The sequence below is a fragment of the Pyxicephalus adspersus genome, chromosome 4 (assembly GCF_032062135.1).
Source record: "Pyxicephalus adspersus chromosome 4, UCB_Pads_2.0, whole genome shotgun sequence".
NCBI classification, from domain to species: Eukaryota; Metazoa; Chordata; class Amphibia; order Anura; family Pyxicephalidae; genus Pyxicephalus; species Pyxicephalus adspersus.
In genome coordinates this window covers 44,401,934-44,416,425 of record NC_092861.1, presented here as the reverse complement: position 1 = coordinate 44,416,425, position 14,492 = coordinate 44,401,934, and the positions used below count along the sequence as shown (strand labels likewise).

At 35.8% G+C, this 14,492-nt stretch overlaps 1 protein-coding gene across 1 annotated transcript in view; it reads left to right on the top strand.

Moving 5' to 3' along the window:
• The window catches only part of LOC140328433 (uncharacterized), a 105,546-nt gene that overhangs the window by 86,921 nt on the left and 4,133 nt on the right, over positions 1-14,492 (top strand). Inside the window, exons 6-8 of the mRNA XM_072408022.1 lie at positions 298-340; positions 3,804-3,866; positions 13,299-13,413. Of these exons, the coding sequence (XP_072264123.1) occupies positions 298-340; positions 3,804-3,866; positions 13,299-13,413 (221 nt within the window). The remainder of the gene's footprint in view (positions 1-297; positions 341-3,803; positions 3,867-13,298; positions 13,414-14,492) is intronic.

Here is a 14,492-nt window from a genome sequence, read left to right as displayed (position 1 = left end):
CTTGTAGAATAAAAATAGAAGGCAATGCAGTCTTTGCATAGCTAAAAGCCCTTTGCGCATGCAGTAATTGCTTCCATGTCAGTGACCTTTTGTACGCAAGAACGCTGCAGGTGTGGTGCGAACCAAAGGTTAATATGGTTGTTTTCTAGTTGTAAAAGGGTATTGTAATAAACTGCAAATATTTCAAGCTATATAAAACAAGGAGGAAATTATTTAATTGGTTTGCGCTATTGTTTAATTTGCTTTGTGAAGTACGATCCTATGAGGTAATCTATTGTAATCCTGTTTGTATTTCAGCTTCTTCTGAGGCTTGTTCAGGAAAAGCTTCCAAGCAAAAAGGGTAGGTCTTCCCCAAATGCACACATTTTTCTTTCCTTTGCCTATCTTTTTTTTGTCCTCCATGCTAGTGCAATTCATCTCTCTCTTAATGATGTGTAAGTACCCAGTACTTTCCTCTGCAGGAAGCTTATGTCAAACTAATTAACATTTAATGAGAGGAAACTGACTGATTAGAATGTTTTTCTTGGCACTTGAACCAATAAATTTTGTATACATTTCAAATGACCATAGTTGGCACTCCGGCCCCTCTGCTGGTTTATTCTGGTCTTGGGATGTGCGTGTGGAGGGCTGTTTGTTTGAACAGACCGCAGTGTGAACCTTTTATGGTAGCGCCACTAAATAACCCAAATTAGCACAATTATGAAAGTTTAGTCAAAGACTGTGAAGTGCATGCTTTCAGTTCCTCTTTGATTTGAATTGTTTGCAGAGCTTAATGAAAAAGTCACTGTTTAAAAAAAAAAAAAAAAAGAAGGATATTGTAAATAAAACTGTCTACAAAGTTGATTCTATGCCGTTTTTACGAGGGTGCCAGGTCATGACAAAGTTTAGGACATCTGTAATTAACATTGACTTAAACAACTAACTTTGAAGTGCATACCACTAAGTTTTAATTGATTAAATGCCTGCTACATAAATCCTTAAAATTAGTCAGGATGTGAAGACACATTGGTCTCATGGAACACTTATGAGAAGTTAAATCAAAAGAAATAAATATTAAAATATTAAACAGAAACCTTGGTTGAATCAATTAACCATATGGATTCCTGTTTTATTAATTATTTCATCTTATTATCAACAGTTGTATACAACATTAACCCCATGTAGAGTTGGTAGGAACATACAAACTCAGTGAAGACAGCAGGGGACATTTAATAAAACATTTGTGTATTAATAATGTGCAATTTGTTTGCAACACATTGGTAATAATCCTTAGGCCTGTTTTAAATTAACAAATTATTTATGTGTAGTTATGTGGCTAAATAGCAACCGGAAGCCTATTTTCTCAGCAGTGCTGTAATTGTAAGTGTAAGTTAAAGTGTATCTCTGTATCAAATCATTTTTATTGAGTTTGGCATTGGGGTGGGTTAGATTCATGGGGTTAGAGTCAAGATTTAATTGCTGTCAGTTTTCCCATTGGGGTTTTTCACTAATTTTTTAGCATGAGTAGATTTTTGCTAGAATGATAGGTGCACCTCAGAACCTAAGAAGAGACACTGAACTTAAAGTGGAACTTAAAAATAAAATTGCGGGCAGGCAGCTCTTTTTTGCATAAGAGACAGGCAATATATCTTCTGCAGTAAAACAAGCTTACCTGCCATTTTTGTAATCTATTGTAAAATGTACATTGGGCAATGCATAGCTCAGTCTATGATCCCGGCATGAAAGAATTTTATACACAAGTATTAAATTTACGTTATTCTGACCTTGAAAAATCCCGAATCTGAAAATGGTCCAGGTTAAAGATGGCAAAGATGCAAAGGGAAGTGAATTTAGTTCCAGTGAATAGTGCTAAGGAGAACATTTTAAAAGCATGCATATATTGATTTTTGACAATAAGTTAACCAAGTGACATAAATTAACCAATAAAATAAATTTTCCGTAACTTTCATTTAAAGGAAAATGAAAGGATTAGCAGGTCTAACATTTTAAACACATTAGAAAACATATACTTCATTATTAATTAAGATAAAAGAAGGCATTAAATTAACTTTTTTTGTAAATGCCCCTCCATTGGTAATAAAGATAACAGACATTGTTGATCCAAGTAACATCTGATTCCCTCACAGGATCTGGAAGGATAATTTTTCTTCTGTTGGAGCAAATTGAACAAGGATTTTTTTTGCCTTCCTCTGGATCAACTGTGTCTATAGGGTTTTTTATCTGGGATATATTTATTTCCCTATTGGTTGAACTTGATGTACTTTTTCAACCTAACTATGTAACTATTGTTTCTTCATTCTCTATTGCAATATACCGATGGTGGGCCTAAAGATTTTAATGTTTTTAATATGTGTTAAAGTTGATCATTGGTCAAAAAGACACCCTCCTTCCCCTCTCTATCTAACCTCTGGGAGGAAATTAAAATACCTATCTAAATCCATTCCAATACAAACAATTTTTCACCTGAAACACAGTCTCATGACGCTCCAGCCGGTTCTTCCAGGCCAACTGGTTGGGTGCCTCAGGTGTACTCTTCACAGTCTTCTTGACTTGGACACTTCTCTTTTAATTGATGGCAATGAGGTCCTTTTTGGTATGGACTGGGACCAGCCACCGTGGGCACTATTGCATCGATGGATCAGTTAGTAATCCAATGACACAGAAACCGTGCTATCAAGGGACAAGCCAATGGACTTGGTGTGTATACCTTCTTTTACAAGATAAGACCATTCTACCTGGTGGGATTAGTATGGTGGGAGTCAGGAATTGGCAAATTTTGAATTTTCCCAGGACGTGGGCTTTAATTGTGGATGCATCACTTTTACTGATTACTTTACCCAGCTCATCACCTCTGCTACCCAGCTACAAATTTGTGGACAATATAAGTAAAGATATTTGTGGCTGCTATAAAATTGGTAATAGTAACATTAGCACCATATTAGAATCTCATCTTTTCAGAATGTGTTCTTCTATGATACACTAAAACGTAGGTTGGAGAGGAGTGCGTCCTAATATCTGGCATATCATGTAGATTATTGAACACAATGGACTCTGAAATCGGAGCTACTGCATTAATATTCCATCAAACTAACATTGATTACAAGTGTACAAGTAACTTCTTCAGTGTCAGATGTTATCTGTCTTCTAATGAAGTGACAGGACTTCTAAGAAAATGCCCAGAAGGGATTTATACCATTTCAGTGCCAGAGCCAATCGGCACAAATGGTTATTAGAACTGAGGGCACATTAGATTAAATGATTCAAACATATTATTCTAAATTAAGTCAGTACACCTTTTCCTAGTACTGAGAAAATCTTATTTTCTTAGTAATTGTCTGTACACAGTAATTCTATATTTCCCTTTTTTTCTCTAGGAAGCAGCGTTACCGAAGCTTCGTTTGATATAAAGATTTTACTGATAGCTACTCTGTATTCCATGCCGTTCCTTACCATATGCATAAGAATTTAATTTGTTTTCCATTGATCCTTTAATTACTAAATTTGTTTAAAAGCTGTTATATTATCTCTTTTTTGACACAATATGGCACAATTTTGTTGTAATTTTGAAAACCAAATAAGACAACTGCAGTTGGTAGCCTTTCAAAGAAACCACCCCTTTAAGATGAAATCAATCCTGTTTCAAGTGTATTCCCTGGCTTTGTGATGAGGACTCTAGGGGTACATTTTGCTGAAAAATGGCTTTTTGATTGTTCAGAATTCTTTTCGATTAATATGCAGCTGTCATTCCTAGGCAAATCTAGACCCACTTTAATGTGCTCTTTTTTCCCTTTTCTTTTCCCCAGGCTTCAAGCGATGTCTCTAGAAGAGACGGCCCATTCGTTTTTGACTGGAGCGCGATACAACAGGTTACAGGCATAGAATTATATTTCAGATATCGTACCTGCCTTTCCTAATTTACATTTTCTAGAGTCAAGGTGATAATCAATAGTGACCATTTAGGATAATAATGAGACTCTATACAATCTTATTTATTTACCAAATACCAATTGTGATCAACTATAGCAACCAATATGCCATTGGAGAGCGCTGGGGTTCATACAGTTTGCTCCTCGCCATTGATCTTTGCAGTTTTACTGAACATTTTTGTACACTGTCAGCTGATCATGAACTCATTCATTGAATGGTATTATTACTAATAAAATTGTATAGTGTATTTGTAGGTAGCATGTAGAAGTGTGTGATAACATTCATTAACACACAACTCAAACACCCTGTTATCTTGCAAAATTGTTATTACATGATGCTGGTGTAGTTTTTACCATAAGGAATCAATGTTTCATGTGTAGTGACCGTTCACTCCTTACAGTGATAAAGCAATAGTGAATTTCCTTCACAGCTCGTTATTTGTACAAAAGGATACTCAAGATAAGGTGATGAGTGGTATAGATTAGGAAAGGTAATGCAGCCCTGTAAATCAAAATAAGTGCAGGTAAAATCTTATGAAAGGGAATTTGTCAAGGTAAACATGTATGCAAATAAATCAGTGATTATATGTTAACTGTAAAATACCCCATCATTATTTTTGTCCTGTAAACGTCTTTGAAACAAGTAAACTCATTTGTCAATGAGTTTTAATGGAACATTTTTTGCAGAAATGGTGCTTCACTTTAGACCTCTAGTGGCTGTTTGGTGTATGTACAGATTTAGAAGCTTCCATCAATTTAAAACTCAATTTCATCTAATGCGTTTAGAGTTCTTCAAGATGCAGCAAAGTAGTTTGGCAAAAAAAACCCTATTGACATGTTTACAGTAGAGCTTACAGTAAATACAGTATAATTTTTTTAAAGAGTATAATACGTTTTACAACAATGCTAGCAATTTTGGAGCCCTAAACAAAAGATATACCAAAAAAGCGGATACTTACTTTACATAAATAGCTTCAGGTAGCAATTACAAAATTCCTTTAATATGAACAGAACTTTTTTGCAGGTTTATAAACAGGGCTTAGAGGTGAGAGGGATGGATATGGAAAATGTAAAGAAAAAGTAACTTTTAAAACAAAATTAACAATTGAAAAACTAAGCAGAAATGCATTCCCATTGTGTTTCATGATAAACAAACACCAGCCAAAAATGGGGAAGAAAAGGCGCCTTTTTAAAGGGATGTTTTAAGCATCTGTAATCTGTATGAACTGTCCCCTAGACACAACTAGACAATACAGCAAGAGCTACTTTTGGGCAAAATAATTTTTATTTACTAGGCAATAATCAGCACCACCATATTACACAGCACTGTACAATAAATAGAGGCTGCGGATAACAAGCTTGCATACATAACAAATACAAACAATAACACCGGATGTGAATAGGACCTAATTAGTACCAGTTATTAGAAAGTGCAATCCATGTATCAACTGATTTACCAGTGTTCAGTATTTAATCACACGTTAACTGTCTCTTTAAAAGGGTAATTTATTCTAAGGAGTTCAGCTGTTGTTTTTTTTGCTCTTCACCGAAAACACTTCATTGAAAGTCATTTACCATCCTGAAATCTGCAATATTTTAAAGAGAAAAAAATAATCTAATACACTTTTCAATCTCAAAACTGAATATACAGTATATATATATATATATATATATATATATATATATATATTCAGAACATTTGTAACCAAGTTTTTTTTCTTTCCTGGTTTGGAATTCTCCAACTGTACCATTCTTGTACCAAGAAGAAAAACACAGAAAATCACATCCATAGATGTTTTTAAGATAGGCTTGTATTTTTTTTTTTTACATGTATAGTGAATGTTTTGCAGTATTTTTTTTTTTTTTTATTGTTAAGTTATGCAGTTATGTTAAAGCCGAACTAAATTCAAAATAAAAAAAAATACACTTACCTTTAATCCTGCAGAGGAATGATGAGTGAGCTCAGAAGACGTAGATGGGGGAAAAAAAGATTGCCAATCTCACTATGCATGCATGAGATGGGCAATTTTTTCTTCCATTAACCTCCCTGGCACTATGATTATTTTGTATTTTAAATGTCAAATCAGTACAATTGACATTTAAAAATACTTCTAATTTTAAATTTCCCGCCGGTCCCACACACACGTCGCATGGCCCTGCTGGCATCAGCATCCCCTGGCCTTGCATCTCTAACATTCACACGCTGGGATGCCAGGCCAGGGGACACAGATGCCAGGCATCGCCAACGAGACGCCCATGCTGGCCGGGCATAGCCAACGAGACAGAGATACGGGGTCGGCATCGCTGGAGGATGCCGAGGGCTTGTGAGGACCAGGTAAGCCCTCAATTCCACCCCGAGTGTGGCTCGGGGTTACCACTTTCTGTAAAGAAATTTCACCCTGAGCCACAATCAGGAATACCACCAGGGGGGTAATGAAAGGGCTCCTTCTGCACATGCCTGGGATTAGGGCATACGCAAAAGGAGCAGCCAAGAGCCTCCCAGGTTGCATGATGTAGGTATCCTGGGAGGCTTTGGGCCCCCATTCTGTCTTAATCGCTTGAGTTTAGGTCCGCTTTAAATAAAAGAAAAGCATAGATAAAGTAAATCCCCTAATTTTAAACTGCATGTCCAATTCATAAAACAAAATCTTTGTTTTCAACCTTTTCTAATGGTCATGGCGTCTCAGTTACTTGTCCCTGCAGCCTCTTTGAAGCCACTTGTCTACATGCATGTACTAAAGCAGTAGCAGAAAGGCATTTCTCAGGGTAAGTTTTCTGAGCATGACAACAGGAAGAGAGTGCTGTCACAAATGTCTTAACAGGGACCTAAAAAAGCAATATCCCCAGCTATTATTTTAATGAAAGCTGCATAGGAATATTTAAAATGGCTTTTAAAAAAACAATGACTTGTTAAAGATTATTGGAGATTATAGTTTTTGGGATTACATCCATTTAAAATTTTAGCTGTATTAAACACTATTCCTAACTTGCATTATCATACTATGTAGTATGCAGTGTACTATATACTGCTCTTGTTACGATGGTAAGGGATCCTTAGTGCACTCATATTACAAGACTACAGCACAGAGCTGTAATATTAGGAAAACTAATGAAACCCATACAAAATTACTGGGAAGAAAAGCCTGAAAGTGTTTTGTTACATTCAAAGTACTACCATTAATAGCCAGAGCAGATGGATAGACAAAGTGCAGGCAAAATGACAGACCTCACAGAGACAAACAGAGACAATATAGGTACAAATGAGGTGCCTATGACCTACTGTATAGCAAACTCCAGGGGAGGCATTCAATTATCTGAAGAATTTTGGCCTCCATTACTTCTACTGGTTTGATCATAGGGGACAGCATTTCTAACACTTTATAAAGCATTGAGCACCAGTCTCTACTGATATAGTTGACAGCTCAGTTTTTTTCTTTTTTATCCACCATTAGGCACATACTGTAACTGTTTGAGTCTTTGAGGAGGTAAGATTTCCCTGTTCACATATATCTCCATTAGCTACATTACATTTTGATTAGTAACATAATTCTATTAGCACAGATCAAACACACAGGAATGTAATACTTAATGATTTTCAGAGTAAATAAAGTACTGAAGAGGTTGTAAGTGGAAAAACCAGCCAAGTAAAACAACAAAATGGAAACGTTTACATGCTTTTATGATTTTTATACATACCAATGGATAGCAATATATATTTCAATGAAAAATAATTGTAATTGGCATGCAGGGGTCACTGGATAAACTACATAGCGCAGTAAGGAACTAGTAAATGTTGGGTAGGAAAGGGGAACTCAATATTAATGCCCATGATTTTGGAATGGGATGTCCAAACAGCTAATACACGTGTGATGGTCAGGTTGCCACATATTGGCCCTGATTTAATAAAGCTCTCCAAGGCTGAAGAGGATATACTTTCAGGAGTGAAGCTGAGTGATCCAGCAAACCTGTAATGGATCTGGCCCAGAAAACATTTGCTAACAAAGAGCTAATGACATTCCAGGTTTCCTAGATAATCCAGCTTCATAGATAAAAGTGTATCCTCTCCAAACTTGGAGAGCTTTTTTAAATCAAGGCCATTGTATCACATTTACATGATATAATGCCATTCATTACATTACAGACCTTGACATGGTAAACCTTTTTAATCTATCCTACTGTTTTAATTAGCAGCTCAAATACTGATTGTATAGTTTTTCTTCCTGTAGCAATATGGAAAATTTCAGTACCACAGACAAGCAATAGCAACAATAATATTAACTTACAAAACTGTACTCACTTTATCTACACTATAAATTTCCATCACACACTGACAGTAAAGGATGATAAAATAGTGGACATTCATATAAATTTGGCTCTTGTATATACATGAGATTGTGAACACCATAACAATAGTTGTAACCTACCAGGTCATGAAGAACCCAAATCACACTACTTTCCGTCATAGCTCCAGTAGAATATATGATTTGCTCATAATTTTTGACAGGTCATGGTGGGACACAGAGAACTAAAAAACTTTTAGGAATGACATTTTGAAAGCTTTAAATGAAGGAGAAAATAAGTGAAGAAATTAGACATGTATTTCTAAAAAGTTTTACAATTTCTAAAAGAAAACATTACATAATTTACTATGTAGAGTGATTTAGGAAGCTGTAATCACTATCTGGCTCAGAATTATGGAAGATGGACTGTTTACAAGGACTATAAAATTGGGATTCTAGATGGAAGTAACAAAAGGTAGTAACAGTTATAAAGCTTCAAAATGAGGGTGTTTCTAACTTTAGCATTGCTGCAGTCTTTCCTAAATTCCATGTTCAGTAAACTGATTGATTTGTTTGATTTGTTACTATTATTAATTTAAACAGCACTATCATCTTTGCCTATGTACAAAGTCGGAAAGAAAATTGGGTGCATAATACAAAGTTGTTAAATATACCAAGTAAGGCTATGTACACATGTTACATTTTTGTTGTCGGAAAGGATCTTTCACAATCCTTTCCAACGTCAAAAGTTGCATGAACGAGCGCTATAAAACGAGCGCATAAAAATTATATTGGGTCCTGTAAAGGGTCGATTTTGTAAAAGAAGCACTGTTTAGACCATTACCAGGCCAAATAGAATAGTATTGTTGGACTATCAAAAAAATCAGGGGTTTCTGTACTGCAAAAAAAAACCAAAAACTTAATGGCTTTTTGGTGGATGGTACTAACTTTGTATCTTCCTTTTCTCAACTGGTGTGCCTTACCAACAAATCTTAAGGTACATTAAAGCGCCACTTGCTATGCCATTTTTCTTGAAAAACATAACTGTCACTGGTGATCGCAGCCTAGATGGTCAAGTATTTGAAGAATGAAGGTCAAATATGTTTTTATGTCATTGTACCCTAATTACTGTATATTCTACCTAAAGCCCATTTCCCAGTGCTGCTTAAAGTCAAACTCCAAATTACATATTTCTTTATTTACTGCCTCGCCCGTTTTTATTTACCTCCTCTCTAACAATGTTCTCTGCAGCCTGCTCTGCAATCCATCATCAGTTGAATGAGGACCAGTATATTTTAAACCTATGAGTACAAAATGTCACAAGCCTGCCCCTAGGACCAGATGTCAGCTGTCCATTAAAAGTTTGCAGCTGCTTCAAAGATGTCCATGTTCCAAAACAATACGACAGTAACCAGTTCTGTTCTGGCTGACAAATATTTGTTGAAAATAAACTTTATGACTTTATAATGTTCATCTCTAATTGTCTACTGTTGTTAAACCAGCTTCAGCACTTTGACTTTTTAATGACTGAGCCTGTTAGCACCTCTGGTCATTTCAGTTGTCCTCAGAATTGTCCGATGTGGTGATGGCAAACAGTACTTAGAACCTTGGAAACTGCTCTGTGGCTTTCTTTCTTAAACACATGAAATGTTTATTAAAATGTTTAGTAATATAGGAGAAAGCTGGGTGAATATCACCACCCTTTTCTTTGGATACCCCACTTAGGTAATTCTGACAACTCCCTGATCAAGCCTAACAGAAAGCAAACACCAGCTAGTTTTTGAGGGTACATCTTTATAGACTCTAGGTATTGGATCACATATGCCTATCAGTATCACAGGTATCTGAAATGGCACAAATAATTTCAGGTTGAGGTGAGCAGTGGTAAATAAATACTAAATGGTCCTTAAAACAAATACTACATGGCCTCTGTAGCACTGGGACCCAACAGTTTGAAATGGACAGTACAATTCTCCTTTTTACAATTTTTTTCAGGTAGTTGGAAATGTGAGTGATGGGTGATAACATGTTGCATCCTATAACAGGTGCCTATACATTGCCAGGTTTTATTGTTTGTCTTTATCTAAAGATTCCCCATCCATTTCTATTGTGTTCACAAATATTAGGCAAACCATTAAATAGGAGAATATGGATGGCATACCCCATCCTACTCCATCCAAATAGTTATGGCTGAAATTCAGCTGTTACTGCCACACAGGAATAGCCTTTATTCCAAACCCAGCATCCAACTCTTCAGCAGTATTTGGCATTCGTTCAAAAATATTCCTGTCTGTCCTTCAAAAGGAGAACAAAAGTTTAAGGCACTAGATTACATATGAATTCCAGCAGTTTATACACGTCTGCTAAGTAGCCAGCACACACAGCCCCATTGCCACCAAATGTGGGACCTGGCAGGTGACATGGGATCAGCCTAGGTGTGGAGTTTAAGTGTCACCCATTTTTCATCAGAGCACCCTAAAAGGAATAATAGCCTGGAAACCCTAGGGACTACCAATCTGCTTTGCTGCAATATGACAGCAAGTTGCGACCCCCAGGCTCCCTTCACCAGGGGCAAATACAAACAGGTGGCCACAGTGCAAGAATATCTTAGGTCAGAGAAGCTGGCTGGCAGATGTAGTTGTGCACAGGCTGATGTTTGGATAGGCAGCTAGCAGAAAATGTGATCATAGACAAGCTGAGGTCAGGCAGCTGGCAGAAGACATGGCTGTGGATAGGCTTAGGTCAAGGCAGGTACACAGGAAGGTAGGTACACACAAATGTAAATGTATGTTTGGAACACACCTTCTGTGTGCTGTGTATTGGATCCTGTCTACTCCAAGTTGCGCACCATGGCACATACGTGTGCACACTTGCACATGCGTATAAACATTGTAACCCGCAGCTGATTAATGCACAATAGCTTGAGAAGTAACAGATCATTTCAGTTTTAAATGGCTTTTAGGTAGAGTTGGATACTCTTAGACGATTCACTACTGTGTGGCCTTTCCATCTGAATCCTGTGTATGAGAGGACATAATGGCTAAAGCATAAGGTGAAGCTTGAATTATGGAACTTTTTGAGTTTTATTTTAGCAGACTTGGATTTATGTTCAGGAAATAGGGATACCAGTAATAACAGTGATTTAGATAGTATGAAAGACTGATGCATAAAGTAAATGCAAGTAAATCCCAGGGTGAAAAATAGAGACATTCATCAGGTAAGCTGTGCCTCTTAAGCCATTTTCAGGTGTTTAAAATATTTACTGTTGAAAGAGTGAGCAATTAACATTTTTTTCTCCTTAACATGCAATATAAGCCTTATTGCCCGAAGAGCATGCATTGAAGTCCTACAATTTACTCCCTGTAGAACCTATTTATATATTATGGTAATTTTTGCAAACCTTAGGCTAGAACTTTATTGAACCAAAATCACCTTTGTTAGTTTCACATTGACCGGCCATTTTTGCATATCATTGTATCAACTTAAAAGCATCATTGGATACTTTTAAAATGGTCTAAAGTAAATATATACCTATTGATCTTGGCTGCTTTCATTTTTAATGAATTGAATTAATATGCAGAATGCAGATTAGTTACATAATATATAACATTAATATATATGCAAATATTTCTTATTTCAGTAAAATAAAAGGCAATTCTCCAAAAATAATTGTCTCGTAACAGCTTTATTTGCTATTATTTGTTATAATTATAAGCAATTGAACAGTAAAATATTATAAATGAGAAATAGATGAATATTCCATATATTAATTTGTATCAGAATCAAAGTTTAATTTATTGAAGCTCAGCAGTCCTTAGATGTGGAGGATGCATTAATTTTATTTTTTTCAGGATTTTCTCTTTTGGTTTTTAATTGGTTATTCTGAAAGTTACACATTTTTTGTCCTGGGGTACTGGTCAAAAAGCTGTTTGGTGTCACCATTTTGTATAATTTGAACATGGGACTTTAACATTCCAAGTCAAGTCAGTAGCTGTATCTATGACAGAAAACTACAGATTTCCTATTTTGGTACTGGTACGACACATCAAGCAGTGTATGTCTAAAATACTTGCACAATAATAGTGACTAGATGTTCAAAGAGCTCTCAACCCCAGAATGGTTGAACCCCCATGTTGGAATGTTATATTAGAGCACCCTGTATTTCAGGACTGTAAAAAGATTTTTGAAGGCTAGTACATGAAACATTTAATGGTCTTCATTTTGGTAACCTTGCCAGTTTAGTTTTCCTTTAAAAAAATATCCATAGTATTGGCCCAGCATAATGAATAGCATATTATCCTCACTATAGTTTACAAATTTGACTAACATGTATTATGGCAACTGTTTCAACTTAAGCATCTCAACCACATCTCAAGCACCACATCTCAGTTAATATTTTTATATAAAAACAGCAAAAGAGCATAACATGACTTTTAAGGCATTAATGTCCTAATATTGTACCAATAATCTAAATAAAACAATTATTTATTCATACATACAAGTATTGACATTACAATAAAAGCATTTAGGAACAATAAACAAACGGTCTCAATTATTATTTGTTCAATGCATTTCGTAGATTTCGAAGTCCAACCAAAATGAGATAGCAAGCATTAAATATAAAAATAATCCTCCCTTAAAAGCAAACTTCTCATAGAGGCAGAAACAATGAGACAACAAAGAGGCAGAACTGTTGGCAGTGCCCCCTCTATATATTTTAAATTTCCATGTAGTCACATGTACCATTTTAAAAAAAGTGCCAATGAAATGGCATGGTTTCCAGTGTCTGGTAACTTAGAAATTATATGTCAGTATATATCAGTTTTGGCAAGGTGCTTTCCTATTTTTATGTCTTATATATAACTGCCTTATCACCTAATGCAAAAGGACATATTTCATTGAATATAGTTGCAGTAGATAACCAAGCTTCCAATTGTCTTAGGCATACTTTTAGTACCCTTGCAAAGTTGGCATTAAACCACTGCATCATTTTCTCAGAATATAGTAACAGACTACACATATATTTGTGCTGAAAGTATACAAATTATAAGTATAAATTCAAAACATTTCTGTTTTTTTTTCTCATTTCTAGAAGCTGTCTTGATTCCCAAGCTTTTCAGAAATATGGGCTATTTATATCTAAAAATCAGCCTGGAGTGTCATTCCTTGCACAATGTAGAGTGGATCATCAAAGGAAGCAGGATCAGGTATGGATAGCTTGTATGGATGGATAAGCAATGAAGCAGTTAGGGCATGAAGTGATATTAAACTTTTGTATATGAAAAAAGAACTGAAACAGATTTCAGAAATGATCTAGCATGCTGGGAATGTGTGTTATTCAAGCAAAAAGTCCCTGTTGGTACAATAACTAATTCTTGTTCTTGGGATCCCTTTAAGGCAGGATAAGGACCTGTCAATGATTGAACCCTACAATCCTACCCTAGCAAAGCCTACAGGCTACATACAATTATTCATGATACAGTCTGTTAACAAGGATAACAATGTTTTATTTTTGCAATTCTTTTTAAGGGGAACAACAATGTTTGCTCTAAAGTGAAACAAATCTAGTGCAGTGGTCGCTAACCTTTAGGATCTCACAAACCAATAATTTCACAGACTGTGCATGCGCGGGGAGCCATGTGTCACTCAAAGGGGAAGAAACTTCCCCCAGAGTGGCGTCATGATGCCAGAACCCGCCCATGCGATGATTGGCGACCGCTGATCAAGTGGACAGAAAGTAGAATTAGAAAGTTGACATGTTAGACATTTTGTTTTAAATACAATTTTAGTAAGAGACAGTACATTTACTCCTAACTATTGCTTTTAAATAGGTCTTAGTGTAATAGCTCAAAAGGAATAAAAATAAAAAATAAAGACTGATATTACACTGACTGTGGTAAGCACCCCATCAGTGTAATATCATTTGCCGTATCCCTAGTACCCCTTAGCCAAAGTTGGCAGAATGCAATAATTTTTTGTTTTATAATTGTTTTTTAAATACTTTCCACACACCAAGGACCATTTATTAAATGTGCTTTCTGCCAAGCCAGTTCTGCAATAGATAAAAAAATAGATAACTATAACAGAGTCCATGGAGCACTTTCTCATGAGATTTAAGGTACTCAATATTCCCCAGAATCTTGCAGGAAGAAGTGTCACCTAGGAGGCACAACTGGACGCCAATGGTTAAAATAAGTATATTAAACAATTTTTTATCCTCCAAAATTTTTGTAAAAATAGGGGGTAGTTACCATAAAAGAGTCATTAGGTCACATTAAGTCCAACA